This window comes from Acinonyx jubatus, chromosome A1 (assembly GCF_027475565.1).
Source record: "Acinonyx jubatus isolate Ajub_Pintada_27869175 chromosome A1, VMU_Ajub_asm_v1.0, whole genome shotgun sequence".
Taxonomy (NCBI): domain Eukaryota; kingdom Metazoa; phylum Chordata; class Mammalia; order Carnivora; family Felidae; genus Acinonyx; species Acinonyx jubatus.
Genome location: NC_069380.1, coordinates 168,766,140 through 168,789,353, shown reverse-complemented (window position 1 = coordinate 168,789,353; position 23,214 = coordinate 168,766,140). Strand labels below are relative to the sequence as shown.

The window sequence follows — 23,214 nt, the reverse complement described above, 5'->3', positions numbered from 1 at the left end:
CCTCCTTGTTTTCACCTGGCTGCTGGCCTTGGCTGGGTAGAACAAAGGAATAAAGTGTTGCAAGAGAAAATGGGCCCTCTATTCCCTACAGGCTCTTTCATTCTAAATGAGAGAATTCAAAGTCAATTCAAACGGACTTAAAAAAAAGAAAAAAGAAAAAGAAATTTACTGGATTATGTAAATAAAAGGTTCAGGATTAAATCTAGCTCTGGAATTGGCTGGGGGTCACAGATAAACTGCCCCAGCTTCAACAGTTTTCCTACAGCAGGCATTTAAAAAATATTTGTTTACTTGAATTAAGGCTATGAATTTTCCAGAGTCAAATTGTCTAAGTATAGAATTTGTCATACTTCCTGGTTTTGATTTATGGGGGTTTTATTTTTAAATATTTTAAATATTTTTATTTATATTCTACAGTATGTATTATTTGGTTTTATTTTTGATCAAAGAATGTAGAAGCCAGATTTTTGATTTTTTAATTTTCAAGTAGCTGGGGGATATTTGTGCATGTGTGTTTTCATTATTTATTTGTTTGTTTTACTTCTAGATTTATTGTCACCTGGATATATTTTTTCTGTGTCTTGCAATTTTTTTGTTTTTCTTTTCGGAAATTTTTTCTTTAGCTATGTTAATATATTCAATCTGATTACAGTCAGGGCTTGGCAGGGAAGCTGTTTGGTGGCTTTAGGGTGACCTTCCATACAGCTAGTCAAGTACATTAGGTCTCTTTTATACTTGAACTCGAGATGGAAAGATTATTTCCCCATTTTCTTTTCTTTTTTTTTTAATGTTTATTTATTTATCTTTTGAGAGAGAGCGAGCGAGAGTGAGCAGGGGGAGGAGCAGAGAGAGAGTGGGAGAAAATCCCAAGCAGGCTCAGGGCTGTCAGCACAAGAGTCCCACACAGGGCTCCATCCCATGAACCGTGAGATCATGACCTGAGTAGGTTGCTTAGCCAACTGAGCCACCCAGGTGTTCTTACTTCCCAATTTTCAAACTACTTAGGGGTGGGGGACTCGTTTGTGGCCCTATATACTACAGTTCCCCTATGAGTACAGTAATAATAGTGCATACCTTACAGGGTTGTTACCAGGATTAAATGAGCTAATATGTGTAAAATGCTTAGCACTGTGCCTGGTCTACAGTAAGCCATCAATAACAGCTCCAGATGATAATATGTTCTTTTTTTCTGAACCCGCAGTTTTGCTTTCCAGTACAAGTCCACTTTGATAGATATAGGGTGGTTTCTAATTACCCCCAACTTCTTTCTAACCAAAAATCACAACAACAGATGAAGAAGAAAAGGCAAAGAAAAACTTCCCTACTGGACATAAATGGGATGTAATGACTTTATGCAGCACCCCCTAACAATCACAATAGCAACAACAACAAAAGCCAAGTTAATTTTCTTTTAAACATGTTCTACCCGGTTCTGTGAAGAGAATTCACAGAGCTGCTGAGCAATGTGCTTACAGCTGAATCCTAATAACAAGAGGTCCTAATTTTCTACTTGTTGAGGACTTGTTCCTCTCCACCGTTCAACTGTGTAAACCTTCCGGGCAGGGATTAGGTCTTTCATTTCTGGTCCTCACCGCTGTGCACAGGTGCCTGACAGAGAGCGTGAAACACAGTTTGAGTTTTGTGGGGGTTGAGAGGTCCCGTATTCGAGTTCTCCAGACCTGAACCAAATTCCAGTTCAGCTACTCAGAAATTAAGTAATCTGCCTTAAGAGTTATGCTTGGGGCTCTATTCACTTGCTTGTTATTATTGGCCAATTATCGTGATCCTTGTTTGCATACATATTTGGATAATAATTTCAGATGGTTGTGGAAAAGTGCTTTGTATAAGGTCTTATACATACTTTATACCTCACTAAATCCACTGAAGAGCCCCCTCAAGGTAGGTGAGTTTTACTGATGATTACATGTGAGATAATGGAAAAGTAATCACCAGCCAAATTATTATTCCTTGTATGGATGAGGTAAGATTTAATAATGAGGTAAGATTTTAAAAATCTGCCAATAATAACTACCAAGTGGTGTTTGGTGATTCTTTTAACGACATTCATTTAAAAATTTATGCATTATTATTTGTTCTCATTGCAAGTCTGTCCAAAGTGACTAATGGTGTAGCATTGTATTCCTTCTCATGGTCCTCAAACTACATATCCTAGTAAATATAATTTGTAAACACCTGACATTTAGTGATTTGTCAAACATCCTATCCGATCCGTGACTTCACAGCCACTGGAAATGTTACTCATCTTCAAGTAGACGAAAACCAGAATACTTCATGAGGCTGCGAAAGCCACCTGCCACACCCCTTCTCTATTTTAGGTGGTCTTTCTGATCTCCCTTTTCTGAGGACAATGTTTGGCGACAGATCAATTCGCAGGGTCGCAGTGACTTTGTTTATAGGCTTTCTCATTCAGCGCTGTCGATTCTAAGCCAGAGGAAGCGGAAAGCCGAAGGATTTGTCATCCTCTGCACGGGTGCTTTCTCTTTTTTACCAGACTTTTTTGGTCCTGGGAGGGGTGCTGCAGCTGCGTGATACTACATCTCCACAGCCCTCTAAATTTAGGCCAGCCTCATCCCTCACTGTCATCACTCACTCCCTCTGGCGTTCGTATTTCTCCCAGTTGGATTTACTCTTGCAAAATTCTTGCGCCATTAATCCGCCGAGGGATACCCCGCCGGAGCCCGACCCACCCGCCTTCCCACACACCCAGGGAACCCTGCCGGGTTCCTGCCAGCCCACACTCACGAGGAATCATTCCATTTCCTGGCGACCAATCAGCGTTCCGTACGCTGCCGCGCCAGCCAATCCAAGCAAACACACGTTGCCCAGGCCAACTTCGGCCACTTGCTCTCCGGTGCGCCCGGGTTCGAGCTGCGGAAAAACTTGGTACCTTCCAATTGGCTGCAATGGCGGAGGTGGCCCGTAGCCCATTGGCTCTGCCGGCTCTGCCTGGCGTGGAAGCTGAGGGAGCTCCCGAGCGTCAGTGTTGCCCCAAGCCGTGAGTGCGGTGCGACCCGTCGCGCCTAGCCGCTCACCGCGCCTCGCTTTATCTCAGGGAGCTGTGGGTGGAGGCGCGGAGTTACGGCGGAAGTGAGGCGGCCGGGAGGGAAGGCGACAGGGGCGACCGGGGCGCCCTGTCCGGGGCGTTTTCCGGAGCTGCTCCGGGCAGCGGGGCGGCGGAGGCCGGCGTGGAGGTCGGGGGTGGCGGACCCCGGCGCCCGGGCGGTGCAGACCTTACAAGTGAGGGAGGTAAGGCATCCCCGGAAGGACCCCAATGCTTGCACCTCGCCTCTCGGCACCGCTCACCTGCTTAAGGACTTGGATGCCCACTAGGCGTTTCTGCGTCGCTTAAAAGGGGAAGGGGCAGTAAAAACCTCGCGTCCAGAGCCGCAGTGAAGATTCACTGAGGTCGCGTTCTGTGAGTGGGCACAGTGCTTCCTGGTTCGTAGTAGATGCACAGACAACGTAGGGTCCCATCTTCCCACACCAAGCTCTGACTGAGTGATACTGATAAGAGGCAGCGTTTTCCGGTGCTTAACAATCTTCCAACCCCGATACTAAATGTATTAATTCATCTAAATTCCCAGTAATTTAGTGTTATTATCCCTAATGTATAGTTAAGAAAGATTACCTGAGCTATTTTGGGATCAGGAGCCAGGACAAAATGACAAATTCAGTATGATGTCAGATTTTTTTAATGTAAAGTCTCTTCTAGCTTGTGATCAACTTCCGGTGTTTTGCAGAATAGACCTTTAGACTGTGAAGGCAGAAGCCCAGGGTTGGAATTCTGGCTCTATCGCTTATTAGCTGTGTGATTATGTACAAAGTGACTTAATTTCTTTGTTACTACTTTGTAAAATCAGTATAATAGGATCAGCTTTGAAGGTTGTTTATGAGGATTAAATGAAATAATACAATTTAAAGTGGCCAGGAAGACTGGTCACATAGTAAGTGATCAATAAATGTTAGCTATTATTATTTTAAGTAAAGGATTAGAGCATTAGGAGTTCAAAGATGACCTTGGACTCAAACTTAAAGCTGAAATATCATTAGAATTTTTTAAGTTTACTTATTTATTTTGAGAGAGAGGGAAACAGAGAATCCCAAGCAGACTCTGCGCGGTCAGTGCAGAACCCCCATGGGGGATCGAACACACAAACTGTGAGATGATCTGAGCCCAAACCAAGAGTTGGTTGCTTCACCTACTGAGCCACCCAGGTGTCCCAAGGTATCATTAGAATTTAATATTGCCTTAACTGTTGTAAAAAGTCTCAACATGGTTGTAAAGCTAATACTAAAGCTAAAGTGAGCACTGAAACAGAGGGACATTGGTGACATTGTAGAAGTAGGCTTTTCTGTTGGATTCTTGCTATAGCCAGTCTCAAAAATGAGAACCTACTGTTTTTGAGTTTGAAAAGCTAAATTACAAATTCAAAATTGATTGGAAATCAAGGATATGCTGAAATGTTTATGTTAGGTGGAAAAATAATTTAATTTACAAGGCCTTGGTTTGCACAATATCTTGGGGGAAAATCTATGGCATGCTAAATTGAAGCTATGCAACTAAATGAAACCCTTATCAATTGGGAAATTGAAGTTTAAACAATTCTGTTAATAGTGTCTTTCAATAGTGAATTCTGACTTCATATTACATAAGTACAGGTTTTTACGACATTACACTTTATACTAGAGGTTAAAGTGTTTATTATGTTTCATATTTAAAATAGAACCTATGGCCATCTCCTTGTGATGTAAATTTAATGAAAATCGGAGTTGTATTGGTCACAGACTATGATGCTGAGAGATGGCCACAAGACAATTTTTAACTTGGGCAGGCTGCCCGCTTTATGATGGCAGCCACTGTCTACACTAGTGATTATTGCAAAGACATGGGCATAGGAAACATGAACAAAAAGTTTAGTCTAAAGTAAGGAAAAAAATGAAGGTGGACATTACTGAGCACTGAGGAATAGAACTGTCAAAAGTAGATAACCTTTTCTAAGGAACTGCTAGATTCTGATATGATTAAGTGGTACCTGTTCTCTGAAATGTTAAGTGATGGAATTGGAGAGTTTCTGATGTAGGTCAAGAAAGGGAATAAAAGAATTAGTAAGAGGGAGTTCAGAATAGTATTTAGAACATTTTTCTCACATTCTTCACAGGTGGAGATTTTAGTAGAGCATATTGTATACTTTCCTTTCAATTAATGTGAGTATCCTGCTTTATTAGGAGAGCATCAAGACCTTGATAATAACTCCATACTGCCCAACCCCCAATTCGGGAATATGTTTTGAGAGATATGTTATGCCTGCCCACACACAGATAGTTCAGACAGTAGCCGTATTCTCTTTTGGACTTAATCTTGATGAAAAAAGTCCATGCAAGAATGAACTGCCTAGTTAAATACTTCATTGGGCTAAAAAAGAGCTTTCTGAGTTTACACTTACTGTTTTCCTTTCCTACCTCCTACTCCAGTACCCTTAAAAGAGGCTTATTACTAGTTTTAATGTTTTAGCTTTTGTTGTTGTTGCAATTAAACATTTATTTAAAAGGTGGAATAAGTCAAATTTGAGAGCAAAGACTGGATTATAACCATTTCTTTAGTTCTAGGACCTGGTATATGCTAGATATTTGGCAAATAGTAGACTTACTTGAGAAATTGCTGTATTTAATTATGGCAAAGAATGTTTTAGTCATTCAGAAGCTCAAGGATGATTGGTGTAAATGGGCCCATCTTAGATATCTTGAGGTATTTCATAAGTGAGGCTAGTAGCTCACCATCTACCTCTTTTTCCCACTTTTATTTACTGGGTTCCTACTGCATGTTAGCTAGACCTAAGGAGGATAACATTGAGCAAGTCACACTTCTTGCCCCAAAAGATTTACAGTTAAATTGGAAAAGATGACAAGTGAATAATTACAGAGTTGCTGTGACAAACGTTGGTGGGGTAGGGGGAAGCTAACCTAGTTGTTATAGGAGTCCAGGAAGGAAGAGTAGAAATTAGGCAATAAAGCTCAGCCAGATCATAAAAGGGCCCATAAGCCATATTAAGGAGTTTGGACTTTATAGTGATCAGTAAGAGCGATCAGAAAGATTACTAAGGTAAGCACCTCAAAGATTCAGATTCTCATCTTTATAGGTAGTTTTTCTGGCTCACATTTGTGTAATGGATTTGCACAAAGATGATGTTGTCAATGATAATAGTATCTTTACATTTCATCTTTGATTTCTATCAAGGAGTTTGAAAAAATATCTTATCTGCCAACCACAGGAACCTGGCAGGCAGCCTTTGGGTTTACAGAATATTGTTTGATCATAACGATCCTAGTCATAGATTAGTTTTTCAAGTCTCTAAGAATTTGTGCTTGTTTGTAACATACCCTTGATTAAGGTCGTTGTAGTGGCTACCAAGTCAGCAGTCTCTTGAGGGGAAATCGGATATATTCCTGACTGGCATACTTTTTGAATGAGATCATCCACTTTTTAGTCTTTGGGTGAGATCTATATTTTGCATCACTTACATAGATCCTAAATTCTACATTATTGAATTTTATATATATACTTTGCTATGTTTCTGAAAGGATATACCACCCCAAAATATACCACTTTGGAATAGGGATTATTTTGAGCTGAAGGCAGTCAGCAGCAAATGCAGAAAGAGCTGTTTTCCCTCCCATTACTGCCTAAAAGTAGGACATAAACTTCCCTTTGTGAAGGTCTTCCTTCTCTTCTCTCCTATACCGAAAGGAGGACAACTCATCACTGGGCACAGAGTTGACACCGTGATTGTCTGAACAAACAAACTTTACTACAATAACTCTTATCTTCTATTAGTTTTCTCTCATATATTTCCTCATAATTTACCACCACTAGAAGCCCAGCCCCCTCTTCCTTTGTTTTATCACTTTTCCACAATTTATCACCCTTTGTTAAAATGATGTATAAGCCCTAGGTCTAACTGCTTTTTTGGATCTCCATTTCTTTATTGTGAAGGCTTCTATGCACATAAAAATTAAAATATCAATAGTGAATAAAATATATATGCCTTTTCTCCTGTTAATATACCTTTGTCAATTTAATTTGCAGGTCTCAGAGACAGAACCTAAGAGAGTAGAGAAAAAGGTTTTTTTCCTCCCCTACAGTTCTATATCATCTTATTGTTTATCATTTTGAATGTCTTGTGTGCCCTGCTTTATGCTATTTAAATATTGACTACAATATTGATTTATTTTTGTCACCTTTAGTTTTTAGACCGGTGGTTCTCACCCCTGGCTGGATAACAGAATAATTAGCAAGGCTTTTTAACGAACTTAGATTATGGGGGCCTGCTCCAGATCAGGGCCACTGAATCGCACTATCTGCGCTGGGCCCTGAAATGCAACATCTAAAAACAGTGTCAAAGAAAACCAGAGGCAGACAGAAGTTAAAGTGGTAAAGGCAAATCTTATTCAAGAACTATTGCAATAATGGAGAATAAACCTCAGTGTAGAACTACAGTCCATTCTGAATACAACAGAGACAAGTGGGGATTTGTTGTCAAAGAGCAGGGTGGGGTGGGTGTCCAGTGGATGGAAAATTGCTAAGAGGAAACATTAGGGGGAAGGGGAATTCTGGCTAAATTGACATAGGATTCGTGCTGAACACAGGGCAGTGTGACAAGATCAAGGGTAGGTTGAGGAATTTTTGAGGGTGAGGGGTTTTCGTAAACTGGCTCAGCAGGATTCTTGATAGAACTGAACCTTGGGGGCCAAGGACAAGCCTAAGAACAAGGCTTGGTTAAAAAGAGCACTCAGAAGAGACTAGGGAGGGAATCTTTGTTAACAGCAACAACTACTACAAAATGTAACAAAGGTGATCCTGATGTATGCATTTGTCCTTGAGAATTACAGCCTCATTCCCATAGAGGTTTGAGGCTTGACATTTCATGTAGATCTTTTCTTGATCTCCTTTGTAGTAGTAACTTGATGGTTCTGTAAACTGTGCAGCTTTTGCCCAGAAGCTTTTTCTCCTTTATCCTTTTTACTGGAGTGCACCAAGGCACCAAAAGGACACAAAATTAAAATAAAACAATTCTTGTTTTGAAGCAAACACACTTCAACAAATATTAAGGACCTGTTGTGTTCCAGGCAGTGTTCTAGTTGGTGGGGAAACACTGGTAAATAAGGCAGACAAAAGGCCCCTGCTTTGTTAGTTGAAGATGCGATGGTGAAAGAGTAGAATACAGTACACCAATAAATAAACAGGTTAATTTCATAATGTGATAAGCACCACGAAGAAAATAAAAGAAGGATATAATAACGACTTGTAGAAGGCTGTATTTAAGACAGGAGGTTTAAAATGAAGTTGTCATTACAAGTTGTTATTAGTCATGCTCAGATTTGGGATTTAATAATGCATGCATAGAAATAGCAAGTGCAAAGCCCAAAGTCAGTGACAGGCTTGGCCTATTTGAGGGACAGAAAGAAAACCATTAGGACAAGAATATTGTAGGCAGTGAGGCTTTGACTTTGAGCTACTGGCTCAATTTCCATTGTAAAAATAAATTCTTAAGATGGGGAAGACTGAGTCAAATTGAGGGAAGCCTGGGGAAGCAAGAGGTACCCACAGGGATGAAGCTCTAACTAGGCTTCTGGATCTGGGACTTTGGGGTGCTGTCTCTCCCCATTTCCCCCTCTCTCCTTTGGTCTTTCCACACTTCAGCCTCAGGATAGCCAGATTTTTTGCATGCTTGCATGTTAATCAAAGACTCCCGGAGCGATTATTCTAAAAGAAACCTGCAGAACTGCATGGACTTTTCTAACCCAGCCTACAAAGTCATGCAGTCACAGACCACTTCTTGATGGGAAGTATATCAAAGAATTTTCAGCAATGTGTTAAAACCAACACATTACAGAACCCCTCATTATATTAAGTTTATTATCTTTAAGGCTAGTAATCATTGCTCTTTAAAAACATTGTTGAATAGTAGCTTATCTTTGGAATTGTGAATAATATAGTACTTTTATTTTTTATACAGTTAAAATTATTGCCTTAAAATTATGAACCATTTGTTTATGCTGTACTAGTAGTTCTAAAAGTCTTCCTATGACCTCCTTCCTTACACAGATACCTTACTGAGTCCTATAACATCTCACTGAATGAAATAAAATATTGAAAATGGTACAGTTCTTCAAACTTTTGAAATTGTTCAGAGTTCTGTAGCCCTATCCTGAAAGAAGGTATGAGCAGGTTTCTGCTTGTGCTTCTTGTTCATTTGTTTGCTAGAATGAGTCCCAAATCTGTTGGATGTTAAATTGAAATTTTAATGGCTGAAGCTCTAAGGACTTTTTTAAAGAATTTATTCCTTGTGTATTTATTTTTATAGTTTGGAAACAGCAATTTTTTTTCTTTAAGTTATCTAGAATTCAATAATGTATATCTTTTTGTTATATTCTATTAGGAAGGGAAATAGGATTGTGTTTTATTTTTATAGGAATAATTTTAATAACTCAAAATATGTGATTCTCATCCTTGATTAGGTGTTATTCATCTTGGAAGCTTTTAGGAAAACTATGCCCAGGTCCTACTCTCAGAGATTCTGAATAGTTGATTTGGGGTGGGATTCAGGTGTAAGTATCTTTGACAGCTCCCCAGGTGATTCTTTTATGAAGCCAGATTTGAGACTCCTCGGTCTACTGCGTCAAACTGTGATATTTGCTGATGCTAATCCTTGTCTCTGTAACAGGAAAAAGGAAAAAAGAAAAAAAAAATGGAAGGCCTGCCTGATGCTGCTGTCTTTGCAACTAGACTTAAAAACACTCTCATCCAGTATCATAGCATTGAAGACGATAAGTGGCGAGTTGCCAAGAAAATGGTAAATTACTTAAATTACTTCTATTTGGGGTTTATCCTTTATCTAATGAGTTGGTTGATGACTTTCAAAATGGTAAGGGAAAATAGGACCATTCTTTGGAAAGATGTGCAGGATAGATAATTATGCTAATAAAATCAGTGTTTTTACATCTCACCAAGGCAAAAACATAATAATCCTGTACTGCTTTCATTACTGCTTTAGCTAGCGGACATGAGAATAGACTCTTGGCAACAAGAACCTATAGTATAGCTTCTAAAGCCAACATATAGAATGTATGGATAGTTTGGAAGAGTTTCAGATATTTCAGCAAGCCTGTGAGGGTGGCCATTTAGTTTTCTTTCTTACCAGTGGGACTTGTCCAAACTATCACATGGCTGAGTGTTGACAGAAGTAGCCCTGGATCCAGGACTCTTGCAGTGAAGCACTCTAGCTTGTCTGATGGTCAAGATTTCTTGGGAAATGATCAGAAAAAGGATGTAGGGACTAATTCAAGGTAGCACTGCCATAATAGATGTGACTTGTTTGATTTAAAAAAATATACATGAGCAAGGTCAGAATGAAATATTTAGCATTCCTTTTGTCTTAGTCTAAATGTGTCAGTAATGGTAAATAGATAAGATTGGAGTGAGGCAAATAATAATGGCTGGCAAGATAGAGCCTTCACTGGATCTTAACAGTGTTTGGATCTCATTAAGCTACTAAAAAATCTTTTTTGGAGGTCTGTACTTTAAGGAAGATGTGAAGAACTTTAGGAAACAGAAGAAATTCAGATATGGATCATTTGATGGCATAAAAGACTTCTATGTATCTCTTTGAATATTTACTTAAGTTTTATTTTAATGCAAGGACATGCTGTGCAATTTGAAATTGTTGGTTTTATGTCCACATTTCTAGCTAGGTGATTATTTATGTTCATATACTGTTTTTATTTTTCTAGAAAGATGTAACAATTTGGAGAAAACCTTCAGAAGAATTTAATGGATACCTGTAAGTAAATTCTTCTAGTTTTATGTAGCTCTTAAGACATTGCCAAATTTCCTATATATAAATGATCACTAAATCATCATTGCCTATGAAATTTGGCTTTTAATATTTTAAACTTTCTGGGAAGCAAATAACCTTATGAATTCAGAGTCTTAAAATGTCTATATCCCTTGTGGACTGAGGTGGTGGTAAGGGAATCATAAATAATGATATCAAATGGCCGATAAAATCTTAACTTCTTAGCATGTTGTATAAGACCTTTCTAGTCTTCTATATTTACTCAGTGCTATAGCATACTTTATTCTAAGAATTCATCTTAAAGAAATCGTAAGAAAGATAATAGTTGAATAGTTATCTCTTCCATCACAGCATTACTTACAATATTAAAAATTACAAACAACTTGAATAATCAATAGTCAGAGAATGGTTAAATTTTGAAACGTGGTATCTTACAGTCTTTAAAAACTACATTTTAAAATATTATTTAAAAACACAAGAAAATGCTCACAATGTAACGTAAAGTGAATAAAGCAGAATACTAAATTGCAGGTAGCACAATTGTGAGTTGACTTTATATATATATTTTTAAATATTTTTTAATGTTTATTTTTGAGAGAGAGAGAGAGAGAGAGAGACAGAGTGCAAGGTGGGGAGGAGCAGAGAGAGAGGGAGACACAGAACCCAAAGCTTTAGGCTTTGAGCTGTCAGCACCAGAGCCCGACACAGGGCTCAAACCCACAAACTGCAAGATCATGACCTGAGCTGAAGTTGGCCACTTAGCCGACTGAGCCACCCAGGTGCCCCTATATACTTTTATATATTAAAATGTTTTTACTTGGAGCTCCTGGTGGCTCATTCAGATGTGCATCTGACCCTTGATTTCAGCTCAGGTCATGATCCCAAGGTTGTGGGATCGAGCCCCGTGTCGGGCTCTGTGCTGACAGGCAAAGCCTGCTTGGGATGCTGGCCTTCCCTCTGCCCTTCCCCTGCTTGCTGGCACACACATGTGTGCACGTTCTCTGTCTCTAAAATAAAAAAATAAAAAATGTTTTTACTTAACACCAAACATATACCTCTAGATGGCAGTTTTATACGTGATTTTTGTTTCCATTTTTTTTGGTATTTACATATAGTTGAACACGAATTACGCTTTTAACCAGAAAAAAAGTAATTGTTTTTTAAAGCCAGTGGAGACAATTGCCTTGTGTAATTGCAGTGGAATGTTCACATCCTTGGGACTCAGCCCTTTTAAAAACGAAACTGTTCTGAACTATAATACCAAAGATAGCATTTCCAGAAAGATGAGTTCTACAATATTTATGTCAAGGACCAGGAAACTGGAGTTGCGGATTAAGCATTGTAAGCAAGTGTGAATTAATCATTTAGATCACCAATTCCCAGTAGGGGTTGAAAAGCATAAAAAGTGCCAAGAGAGCATTACACTTGGTGATTTGAGAGAACTTCATAGAAGAGTCAGCATATGAGCCGACCTTTAAAGGAGGAATGGCTATTTCCTAGGGAATGAAGAACTGATTCGTATTCCAGGCAGAGGGGATTGCATCTCCTCCAGAAACACACATGGGAAACACTCTAAGGAGTTTGTTTAGGGAAGTAGAAGTTGTGTTTGTATAGCTGGAGCATAAAGTAAGGGTGAGGAGAGCATATGTCTGAAGGATTTTTGAATTCTAGAATAAGAAATTCAGTATTGCACTTACCCTTGTTTACCCCTGACCCCGACCTCCCAGGTCCTCAAAGATTTTGAACTTCCTCTGACAGCACTGCGAAAAATGGAACATGGAAATGAGTGTGGAGAGTTTAGAGAAGAGGTTTTGCCCTGGGAATCCATGGCTAGCTTTTTGAAGTTTCCTTAAGATCATATATGTAATTTGGTGTCAATGTTATATTCCTGGGAAGAGATCTTTGGCTTTTTTTTTTTTTTTTAAAAACTTAAAGAGACATGTGATCCAAAGAGCTAGAAATGGTTGCAGTGTCGAGTTGGACACAGAGTGGCCTAAGTGGGAGTTGATAAGGGCAGGTGAACGTGACAGAGATCTAAAGATGGTGGTGGAGGTAATGATAGCTAACATTTATTGAGAGCCAAATATTGTCCTGAGCACTTTACATTTAGGAAGTCATCTTGATAAAACATGGTGACTTTAGTTGTGACTACTGAAATAGGGTTGAGAGAGTCCAAGTTGAATCCCACATATCTAATTTGGGTGACTGGATTAACTTGTATTGCCCCCACTCCCACCATCCACCCAAAGTTAGAGAACACAGGAGGGAAGAGCAGATTTAGGATAGGGGAGACAATGTAAGTTTGAGCTGGAAGCATTTACAAGACGATAAAACAGCTTCAGATGCTTTAAAAAAAACTTTTAGAGGGGCGCCTGGGTGGCTCAGTAGGTTAAGCGTTCTCCTCTTGATTTCAGCTCGGGTCATGATTTTGTGGTTCCTGAGATCTAGCCCCATGCCAGGCTCTGCACTGACAGTGTGGAGCCTGCTTGGGATTCTCTCTCTCTCCCCCTCTCTCTGCCCCTCCCCCACGCACATGCATGCTCTCTTCTCTCTCTCCCTGAAAATAAATAAATACACTTAGAAAAAAGACTTTTAGAAAGACCCCCCCCCGAAAGGTTACTGATAGAGTTAAAGCCAGTCTATCTCTCATTTCTTCTCTTTTCTTTCCTCCCCAGTTAACTAGTATCTTAAAGTGTATGTTATTCCTGTTTTATTCTTTGACCACATATGTGTGTGTTTCCTTCAGTAATTTCCTTTAATTTTTTCCATTTAACATTGTGTTTTCAAGATTTAGCCATGTTGTTACATGTAGACCTATTCTTCCATGTTCATAAGAAAATGCTGCGATGTGTTTACCTGTATTTGCAAATTTGCCTACTGACAAATTTTTAGGTTGTTGTCAGTTATCCCTTATAAGGTACAGTGCTATAGTAAACTTCTTAGGTATTTGTCTCCTGCACATGTGTGATTTTCTTTGGGGTGCACCTGGGTTGGCTACACTAGACGTTAACCAAATTGCTCTCTAAAGTGATGGTAGCAGTCTGAGAGTTCTCATTCCCTTCCATTCAGTACTGGTTATGGTTTTAATCTCTGCCAATCTCAGGGGTATGAGATGGTATCTTGTTGCTATTTGCTTGATTATGAGTGAAGTTGAGCATCTTTTCTAAATTTATCAACATTTCAGGGCAATCTTACCGTATCCTTTGCCCATCTTTTCTTTAGATTATATTTGTCTCATTAGTTTATAGGAATTAATTATGTATTCTCTGTAATAATTATGTCTGTTCATATGTGTTGCACATGCCTTCTTCCAGTCTGTGCTGGTTTTAAAAGAAACTTACTAATTTTGTCATTTGTGATATGCAAGTTTTTAATTTCAACTGTCTCATTTGTGTTTTTGTGTGATTTATGTATTCAAGAAATCCCCCTGTATCTTGAGTTCACAAAGTTCAAAGTTTTAAATTTTATGTGGTGGTTTTTAGTCTATCTGGAATTAATTGTTTTGAATGCTGTCAAGTAGCGATTCAGTTTTTAATTTCTCTATTAGGATAAGTGTTGAATCAAAGCACCATTTATGGAATAGTACATCCTTTCCCCATTGATATGTAATGCCACCTTTGAAACATGCCAAGTTCTGATAAAATTCACAAGCCATCCTCGGTGTTCTCTTCCTGGGTGACCTATTTTTCTTTTCTTGTCATAAAAAAGTTTTTGAAAGAGGAAAAATATATGTATACTAATAACATGTTAGAGCATAACTGAAAAAAGAACAGCATACAAAATAAATGAAGCATTAGCGTTCTGCCAACCGTTTTCAGCTATCCCGTAACATGAAGGTACTTTACTATGTTTATGACAACATAATTTGCCATGCATATCTTATCAGATTTGAGGGCAAACAGTCTGATAAAATAATTGACATCACTACATTTATCAGAAAAACAGTTGGGATTTACTCCCTTTAAAAAATCTTTGTTAACTTGTACTCTTTTTGAAGTTAGCTCTGAACGATGCGGGCATGCTGAGATTTTTCATTCTAATAGCATTTGACTTTAATATTCTTTCTCCAGTTTCAAAGCCCAAGGTGTTATAGATGACATCGTCAATAGTGTAATAGACCATATACGCCCCGGTCCCTGTCGCTTGGATTGGGACAGCTTAATGACTTCAATGGATATTTTGGAACACTTTGAAGAGGTATTTATTTAGAAACATTACTTCAGATTGTGTGTGTATTTGTGAGAGAGAGGCAGAGAGACAGAGCGAGCATGTAAGCATGAGCATGTATACATACACGTATTCATTGCTTTGAGAGTAGGTAGTCACTGCAAAGATCTCATAGGGGAATCCTTGATGCCTTTTAAAAAGCTTGAGTTTCCTCATATTAACTAATGAGTATTCATCAGAACTGAATTTGTTTTCCACAATAGCTCTACCCTTGCTGCTTAAGAAAATTGTCAGCGTCTTTAATGAGGCTTTGAAATCTAAAATTCTGAAAACACCACCATCGTATTCAGGTTTCTAGGTAATTATATGTTTTTCCATTAATATTAAGCCAAAATTAAAGACCAAAGATAAAAATGCCACCTTAGGCATTAGAGAATTATGAACCCAAAGTGGGTTGTCTTCTTTTTCTATTTTTATTAATTCATTCTTGCCATGTTTGAATTTCTTTATTGAACTATTTGGTGTTTTAGTCCAAGGATTTGTGGATTTTATTTTAAACACCTGTAGTCTACACCATCTATTTCCATGTTGAATATCATATAGGATAAAAGGCCACTGTATTGAATTAGAGATTTGGATACTGGGCAGCTTAACTCTTTGTGTGTTGATCATATATCTTATTCACAAACATATAGTAGCAGTGATATTTAGAATAGAGATCTAAACCTGTAAGAATCACTGTAAGAATTGTTATCAATAATAATTATAATACATTTTAAATGAGTATCAGTTTTTTACTAAAGATTAATTAGTGATACATGAGTCAATATATATTTCCTTAGTAATACCTCTTACCTGTTCCCTTTCAGAATTGCTGTGTGATGCGTTATACTACTGCTGGCCAGCTTTGGAATATAATTTCCCCAAGAGAGTTTGTTGATTTCTCCTACACTGTGGGCTATGAAGAAGGGCTTCTATCCTGTGGTAATTATATCAAAACCTTATACTTTCTTTTCATTTGTTTTAAATATTTGAGTTTTCTAGGCTGGATGTTTCGTTCTACGTGAGATGTATTTTCAGCCTTCACACTTATTTTGTAATCACTTTAAGCTTTGCAAACACCCTAGGAAGTAAAATAACAATATCAAGTAGGGTTTGGGAATCTTTCTGGTAAGTTTTTTTTTCTCAGTTACATGGTAGCTTCCACGTTATGGCTGACAAATATGAGTTAAATGACTGCCTATGAGAAAGGGATATAGTAAATAGATTTCCTTTTAAGTCACTCTCAGAAAACAACTTCTTAGTCATATACATAGAAGGAATAGACTTGGTATGTGTTAGAGCGTTTTTCTTTCCTGGAGCTGTGTAATAGTTGTCTTCTAAAAATTAAAAATACTGGTCTTAGAAGGCTCCTGCTTTCTGAAATAGATCTATAGGTAAATTGATCTTTTTTTATGTGTAGTATATACTTGAGTTAGCAGTTGTAGGTAAGTATCTCCTTGTTCACTCTTAACCAGCCAGTACCAAAGTTGGATGTGGTAGTGCCTTTAGGGAGTAGTGGTGGTACCATAGTTTTGATTTTTGGTACCTTGAAGCCTGGATGCTACAGCCACAATTCATAGTTTCCAAGGAGTTACCAGGATGACATAATGTTACCTATTCTGACGTGACTAGAACTTTCCCCATTACCTACTTACCAGCCCCCTGCCAGAATTCTAGTTGGTGATTATCTTTTTCATTCTTCCATGGTTACTCTTAGGGCTTAGTTTTTCATCTACATGGATAAGAAGAAAAATAGTTAAACAAGATATCTGATGATAATTTTTAATGAGAGTTTTAGACTAATCTCAGTCACTGCTAAGTGTTAATTTAAAATTTCCTTGTAGGGGTAAGTCTTGATTGGAGTGAAAAGAGACCAGAATTTATTCGTGGATATAACCATCCCTGTGGTTGGTTTTGTGTTCCGCTTAAAGACAATCCTCGCCAGAGTCTTTTGACAGGCTATATTCAGACGGATCTGCGTGGGATGATTCCGCAGTCTGCAGTCAACACAGCCATGGCAAGCACTTTAATCAACTTCTATGGTGATTTACAAAAAGCCTTACAAAAGGCATAATATGTTTAAACATGTAGTACAGTAGACCCCAGAGTCAACTTTTGCTCTCAGCTGCGTGGCCTGTAAAAATCATCCTTTCCTCTCCTCCATGTAGCCTGTGGAAACATTTGAGATGATTTGTTGGTTTATTTTATTCCCAAACTAAATACTTGTCTAAGAGAGGGCATTTCAGTTTTCTTAAATAGTTATTTGCACAGTGTTTGGTACAGCAGTGTGTCTGAGCACGGAGAGTATGACAGAGATCCATTAAGAAGTAGGCATTATTCTTTGACCTAAACTCTTTAGAAACTGAGTAGTGACTCAGTATGAATATTTTGCCTGCTTGGAAATTAGAGAAAGCATAAGCTTCATGCTGTTAGTTAAAATCATCTATTTTAGAGGTTTATGAACATTTTATAAGTTTTAACTTTTTCTGGAAGTTAAATATTAGTGTTTTACTTTGGTATGCTGTATGAGTTTGTCAATATCTTGGACTAAAGAAGAAAGCTCTTTATATTTTGTAAAGGTGATTTTCATTGTCAGTTGACTTGCACTACTTTATAAGTATTGAAAAAATCAGAAATAAAAATAAAGTAACTATAAATACAATTCAAATACAATTCTAGATAACATTATTTTATGGATATCTTTAAAAATGTATTTGTGTCTTTCTGTGAGTTTATTTTGGAAGTCTTAAAAAGCATTTATGCATGGGTAAGACAGTACAAAACTGCCAAATGTGTGCTGGGGACACCACATTGATTGGGTTGTGTGAAAGGGTTGGGGGTATCCTCTATTCACCAACAGAAAATGATCTGTCCATAAAGTCAAATTCAATGAATGTTTTCTTCATGTTTCATTTTTTTAATGATAAGCCCTCAAGAAATAGCTTTAATTCTGAGAAGTATCTGATATTCTTTGGAAAATAATGAGATTTTCAGTCTTTCTCATTTGACCCATGTTCATGTTTCAAAGTGTCACTCACCTCATAAAGTATTACTGACTACATCATAAACATTGTGACAGATCTTCATCTGGAACTTTAACAAATGCATTCATAGCTTTATCTACATGCCTGGATGAGTCATTTTATAACTAGCATGGATGAAAATAGGTCCCTTGAGTCTAGGGCTGCCCTAAATGAACATTCCTGAATAATTTTAACATTCCAAATGATTCTTTGGCTTTTGAACTAACCACCTGGTTTACTTTTAAAATGAGATCTTGAGGCAACTCATTCAGTGTAGCCATGAAGATGTGTGTATTTATGTTCGTGTACGGGCACATGTTCTGAAATCTATCTTCGTGTTCAGTGAGTTCTTTATGTGGTACTATTACTGTTTCCATCATTTTGTTTCTCCTCCTCCTCCTCCTCTTTTTTTCTCTTCCTTCTCCTACTCCTCCTCCACCTCTCCTCCTTCCTCCCTTCCTCCCCTTCCTATTCTCCGTCTCCTTTTTCTCCTTTTTGATTAATATATTCCAGTGTTCTGTCTAGGATGGCAAAATACCAGCAGATGTCCAATTACAGGGTGCCCAGATTGTGTGAGGGACTTGTGATAAGATTGTCTGAACTGGGTACCCCCAAAGCAAATAAACTGTCCACTCAGCAACTCTAATGTTCTCTTTGTCCTTTTCAACTTATACCTCCAATTAGTGATTACATAATCCACTGTTGAATTGGACCCATTGCACATAAAAGGACACTCATGGAAACATTTTTATTGCAATACTGAGTCATATGATAGTTTGAGAAATAGTATTTGAATGACCTGAAATGTATATGCAGCTTCTAGATGGCACTTTAGATCTGCTACATTCTAGCTGTACTTCTTTTTTTTTAACAGCCTTATTGAAATATAATTTACATGCTATACAACTTACTGGTTGTAAGTATACAATCCAGTAATTTTTGAATACATCTATAATTGTGCAGCCATCACCACAATCCAGCTTTAGAACATTTCCATCAACCAAAAAGATCCCTTTGCCTGTTTGCAGACTCATATCTAACCAAAGTTTAGCATAGTTGCCAGCATATAGGGGATGAGAAAGATTATAGCAGGTTTTATTTGGTTTTGTTTTTAAGAGTAGATTCTAAGTTCAGGTACCTCGTGGTAATGTTTTAAATATGTTATCTGAAATACCATAATTATACAAAAATTTAATGATATGGGTTGGGATTACTATTAACATATAATTGAGTCTGCTCTTTCTGTACAGTGCTGTAGAAGAATGGAAAACTAATGTGAGCCGTATATATAATTTAAAATTTTCCAGTGGCCACATGAAAAAGATAAAAAGAAACAGCTGAAGTTAATTTTAATAATGCAATTTATTTACCTCAGTAGATCCCAAACATCATTTCAACAAATAATCAGTGTGAAAACTCAGTAAGATAGATTACATTCTTCTTTCTTACTAATTCTTTGAAATCTCGTGTGTATTTTACTTACTTGGATTAGCCACATTAAAAAAAAATTTTTTTTAAATCTTTATTTATTTTTAAGAGGGGAGCAGGGAGGGGTAGAGAGAGAGGGAGATATAGAATCCAAAGCAGGCTCCAGGCTCTGAGCTGTCAGCACAGAGCCCGATGCGGGGCTCAAACTCACAGATCGTGAGATCATGGCCTGACCTGAAGTCAGACGCTTAACTGACTGAGCCACCTAGGTGCTCCTTGGATTAGCCACATTTTAAGTGTGCATTATCAACATTGGACCAGTGGCCTGTATTTAATAGCACAGTTCTCTAGTATATGTATTAATTTGTGTTTTTATAATATGAAGTAATGAATTTCATGGAATTGCTCTCTTAAATACAAAATGTTTTCTAATCTCTGGAGCCTTCAATGCTTGCTAAATGGGGACTTCTGAACATTAGAAATAAATCAGTTTGTAGTTGTTAATAATATAACAATTATAGCCAAAAAGTTTTCCTTTAAATATAATTAATTTTCGTAGGGCAGTTAATGAAACAAAAAATATAATCTGCCTTGTTAGGTGGTTGATTATTTTTCTCTAGCTTATAGCTAGTTTGTATTAGAAACACATTTACACAGGGAATACTTGGCATAGTACTGTTTTCAGTACTTGTTACCTACTTTTTTAAGGACATTAGTTTCATACAAAAAAAATAATTTATCATAACTGATACTTTTGCATGAAGTATTAGTGTGCATTGATAACTAACTCTTGATTAACCCTTGGAGTTTAACACAATACTTAGCAAAAATAATTGCAGGAATTTACTGGTTGCAGTTATGTATAATATGAACTGCTAGAGTGTTAAAGAGAGATTGTAAATGTTAAAAATCTCTTCATTTTACTGTTGACTGATGTTGGATGTATTTGAAGTTGTAGATTTCTACATGTAAGATTATCTCCCAGTAAAAATAATTTTCTTTTTCCCCCTCCTCCCTCTTTCTTTATTAACTGAAGGACAAAGTATCAATACTCAGGTTGAATTAAATTAACATCTCAGACAAAATCCTCTGTAACTGAGGTTGCCTCTGGAGAAGATGGAAAAACATTGCACAGTTTAAGCCTTTAATTATTTATTGAGCTTTTAGGTATGAGTAATTCCCTTTGATGTAAACAAAAACTTTATCTGTTTACTCAAGAGCACACTAGCACCCTTAGAATCATTGGTTAAAATCCAGATCCTTTTACTTACATGGATACTGCAGGTATCCCAACCCAATGGATAAATTATGGAATCCAGAGAAGTTAGGGGACTTGACCAGGTTTCCATCAGAATGTGTGTCGTATAATCACTCGTCTGCTGTATTTTTCCCTTGCCTTTCTTACTCAACTTCTAGAAGTGGGGGGTGGTGGGATCTGAGCATAGAAGAAACATAGGAAGTTGGAATTATAATTCATTATTTTGTTGTTTCCGAAGATTTTACATGTATAGTCAAATAAAAGTTTGTCTCTTGCAATTCAATAAAAGCTATACTATATATAGATTTTATTGTTTAAAAAGTTTATAATTCTTTTATGAGCCAATGTGAAACTGGAACTTTTAATAAAAGCATGTTTTAATATAAACTGTGCTTTTATTTTTAAATTGCTATTAAATATTTCAGAATAAAATTACTAGACATTCATAATCATTGACACTGTCTGAGTTGTATTAACCTTAAGTGCTGGCAAATAGTTTCATGTATCTAAACTTAAAGTATGTAATTTAACTTTTTAAACTCTTACAAAAGAAAAATATAAACTGGAAAATAAAGATTAGTAACTCTCATGCTTATCTTGCACCAAAGTCTCATATAATATTAGCCAAAATACAGCTGAATTTTGGTTTGCTATTATATAGCCAAGATGATGATGAATGTGTTATTCCCTTATTTCAGTAACATATACCAGGGTTTGTTGTGCCTACGTTTAAATAACTGTGTTAACTTGGCTAGGAATTGTCATAATTTCATTTGAAGTTGAAGAAATCCAGAAGTGAAGTGATGACACAGACCCTTGATCTATGTTACCACAAAGTATTATGGATACTGTGGGCAGTATGCACTAGAAAATAATCACTATGACATGGTTTCAACAAACAGTGTTTTTTCTCATTTAATAAAAAATCTGGATATAGGTAATTTCGGGTTTATCAGCTCAAAGATGTCAGGGCCAGAGTTTCTACAGTTTTTATCTTTCTCTCATAATGGTAAGGTGATTGACTAGCCCTGAAAATTATATGTGCATTCAAGTCAAGAACCAGGGGAAGGCATGGCAACATGCACTGGTCTCTTCTATCAGGGAAGCAAACGCTTTCCCAGAAGCCTCCACTAGCTTTCTTCTCCAGTAGTCTCTGCCACATGACCCCCCCTGGCTGTAAGGATGGTTAGGGAGGCAAGCATAAGAATTTCCAGGCTCTTGAAGAGAGGGATGGTGATGAATGACTCTTTGGATAGCCAACCATAGCATCTCTTAGTGGATCAGCTCTGGAAAGTGTGTATAAGGCTCTCAAATGTCAGTAGGAAAATGATAAGACTACCAAAATAGAAATGAAAATAGCAAAGTAGTCATTCACTTTATGAAAAACTTACTGGGCCTCTTTTACATGATAGACACTACATAGCTATTCTTAGAAGCAATGGAGCTTCCTCTGTAGGTTAATTTTTTTTTAATGCTTATTTATTTTTGAGAGAGAGACATAGTGCAAACAGGGGAGGGGCAGAGAGAGAGGGAGACACAGAATCCAAAGCAAGCTCCAGGCTTGGAGCTGTCAGCACAGAGCCTGATGCGGAGCCCAAACTCACGAACTCAGATCATGACCTGAGCTGAAGTCGGATGCTTACCTGCCTGAGCCACCCAGGCACCCCATCTGTAGATTGTTAATGGCTGGTGTCAACAAGAATGACCTGTTTCTATTACACCGTAATATTTTCAGAATATATAATAGGTGTTATTCTATTCCCCATAAGAGAATTATATTCTATTCCCCTGGAGCAAAGGGTCCACTATGGATGAAGGCTTCTGTAGCTATGAGATGACAGAAAATTGCCAGAACACATGACCTGCAAATGTATCCCAGGAGTTGGAGGGTGGATGGATCCGTGCTACCTGTGTTATCAGCTGCACAGGTAATTAGGGGGGTGTGGTGTGCTAGTAAAAATAATGTTGGAAGCATAGTGTAAAAGTGCTAAACTAGGCTTTTTAGTCATTATTTGGATAGTATTTTTTTTCAGGAGCTTTACCTTCCTATTTAGGTTTTGATTTAGTGACAGCCCTTAAGTACAAGGCAGCTGATTTTTTATGAAAGGAAGTAGTCCAGAGGTTGTGCAAAACTAGGTTGAAATAAAAATATGTTCATATGGTTGGAAATGGACTTGCAGATGGGAGAGGTTATTTTTCTCTAGCATCTCCCTCCGTTGAGAAGTCACTGTTCGGGGTAAGTGTGTCTTCGCCACAAAGCAAGCATTTTGGACCCAATGGTAGTAGCAAGCTGCAATTCTGAGAGTTAGCTCCACTGTCACGTGATTCCCTTCCCCACAGATAATCTCACACAAATGCTCGCCCACTGACTGAGTGGCCAAGCTCAAGGCTTTCAGCTCTTTTTACAACTCATGCTGTTAAC

The 23,214-nt window shown here is 37.7% G+C and overlaps 1 protein-coding gene across 3 annotated transcripts; it reads left to right on the top strand.

Annotated features, from left to right (window-relative positions):
- The first annotated feature begins 2,881 nt into the window (after nt 1-2,881).
- On the top strand, nt 2,882-21,381 carry STARD4 (StAR related lipid transfer domain containing 4). Of its 3 annotated transcripts, none has more exons than XM_053225704.1 (6): nt 2,882-3,074; nt 9,745-9,872; nt 10,810-10,859; nt 14,945-15,071; nt 15,911-16,025; nt 16,928-21,381. In XM_053225704.1, exons 2-6 carry the CDS (start codon nt 9,768-9,770, stop codon nt 17,155-17,157), a joined length of 627 nt encoding a protein of 208 aa, XP_053081679.1. In that variant the 5' UTR covers nt 2,882-3,074; nt 9,745-9,767; the 3' UTR covers nt 17,158-21,381. The 3 variants fall into 3 exon arrangements, with proteins under 3 accessions (XP_053081679.1, XP_053081683.1, XP_014928501.1); XM_053225708.1 differs by having other exon boundaries at nt 2,882-3,079; nt 9,751-9,872; XM_015073015.3 differs by lacking the exon at nt 2,882-3,074 and adding an exon at nt 3,086-3,267 and having other exon boundaries at nt 9,744-9,872.
- Nucleotides 21,382-23,214: the final 1,833 nt, after the last annotated feature.

Bases quoted from the DNA above. Each gene is read 5' to 3' on its own strand.
- STARD4 (XM_053225704.1), top strand. From the start codon at position 9,768: ATGGAAGGCCTGCCTGATGCTGCTGTCTTTGCAACTAGACTTAAAAAC. The intron at 10,860-14,944 runs GTAAGTAAATTC...TTCTTTCTCCAG, and splicing joins GAAGAATTTAATGGATACCT to TTTCAAAGCCCAAGGTGTTA. The intron at 15,072-15,910 runs GTATTTATTTAG...GTTCCCTTTCAG, and splicing joins TTTTGGAACACTTTGAAGAG to AATTGCTGTGTGATGCGTTA.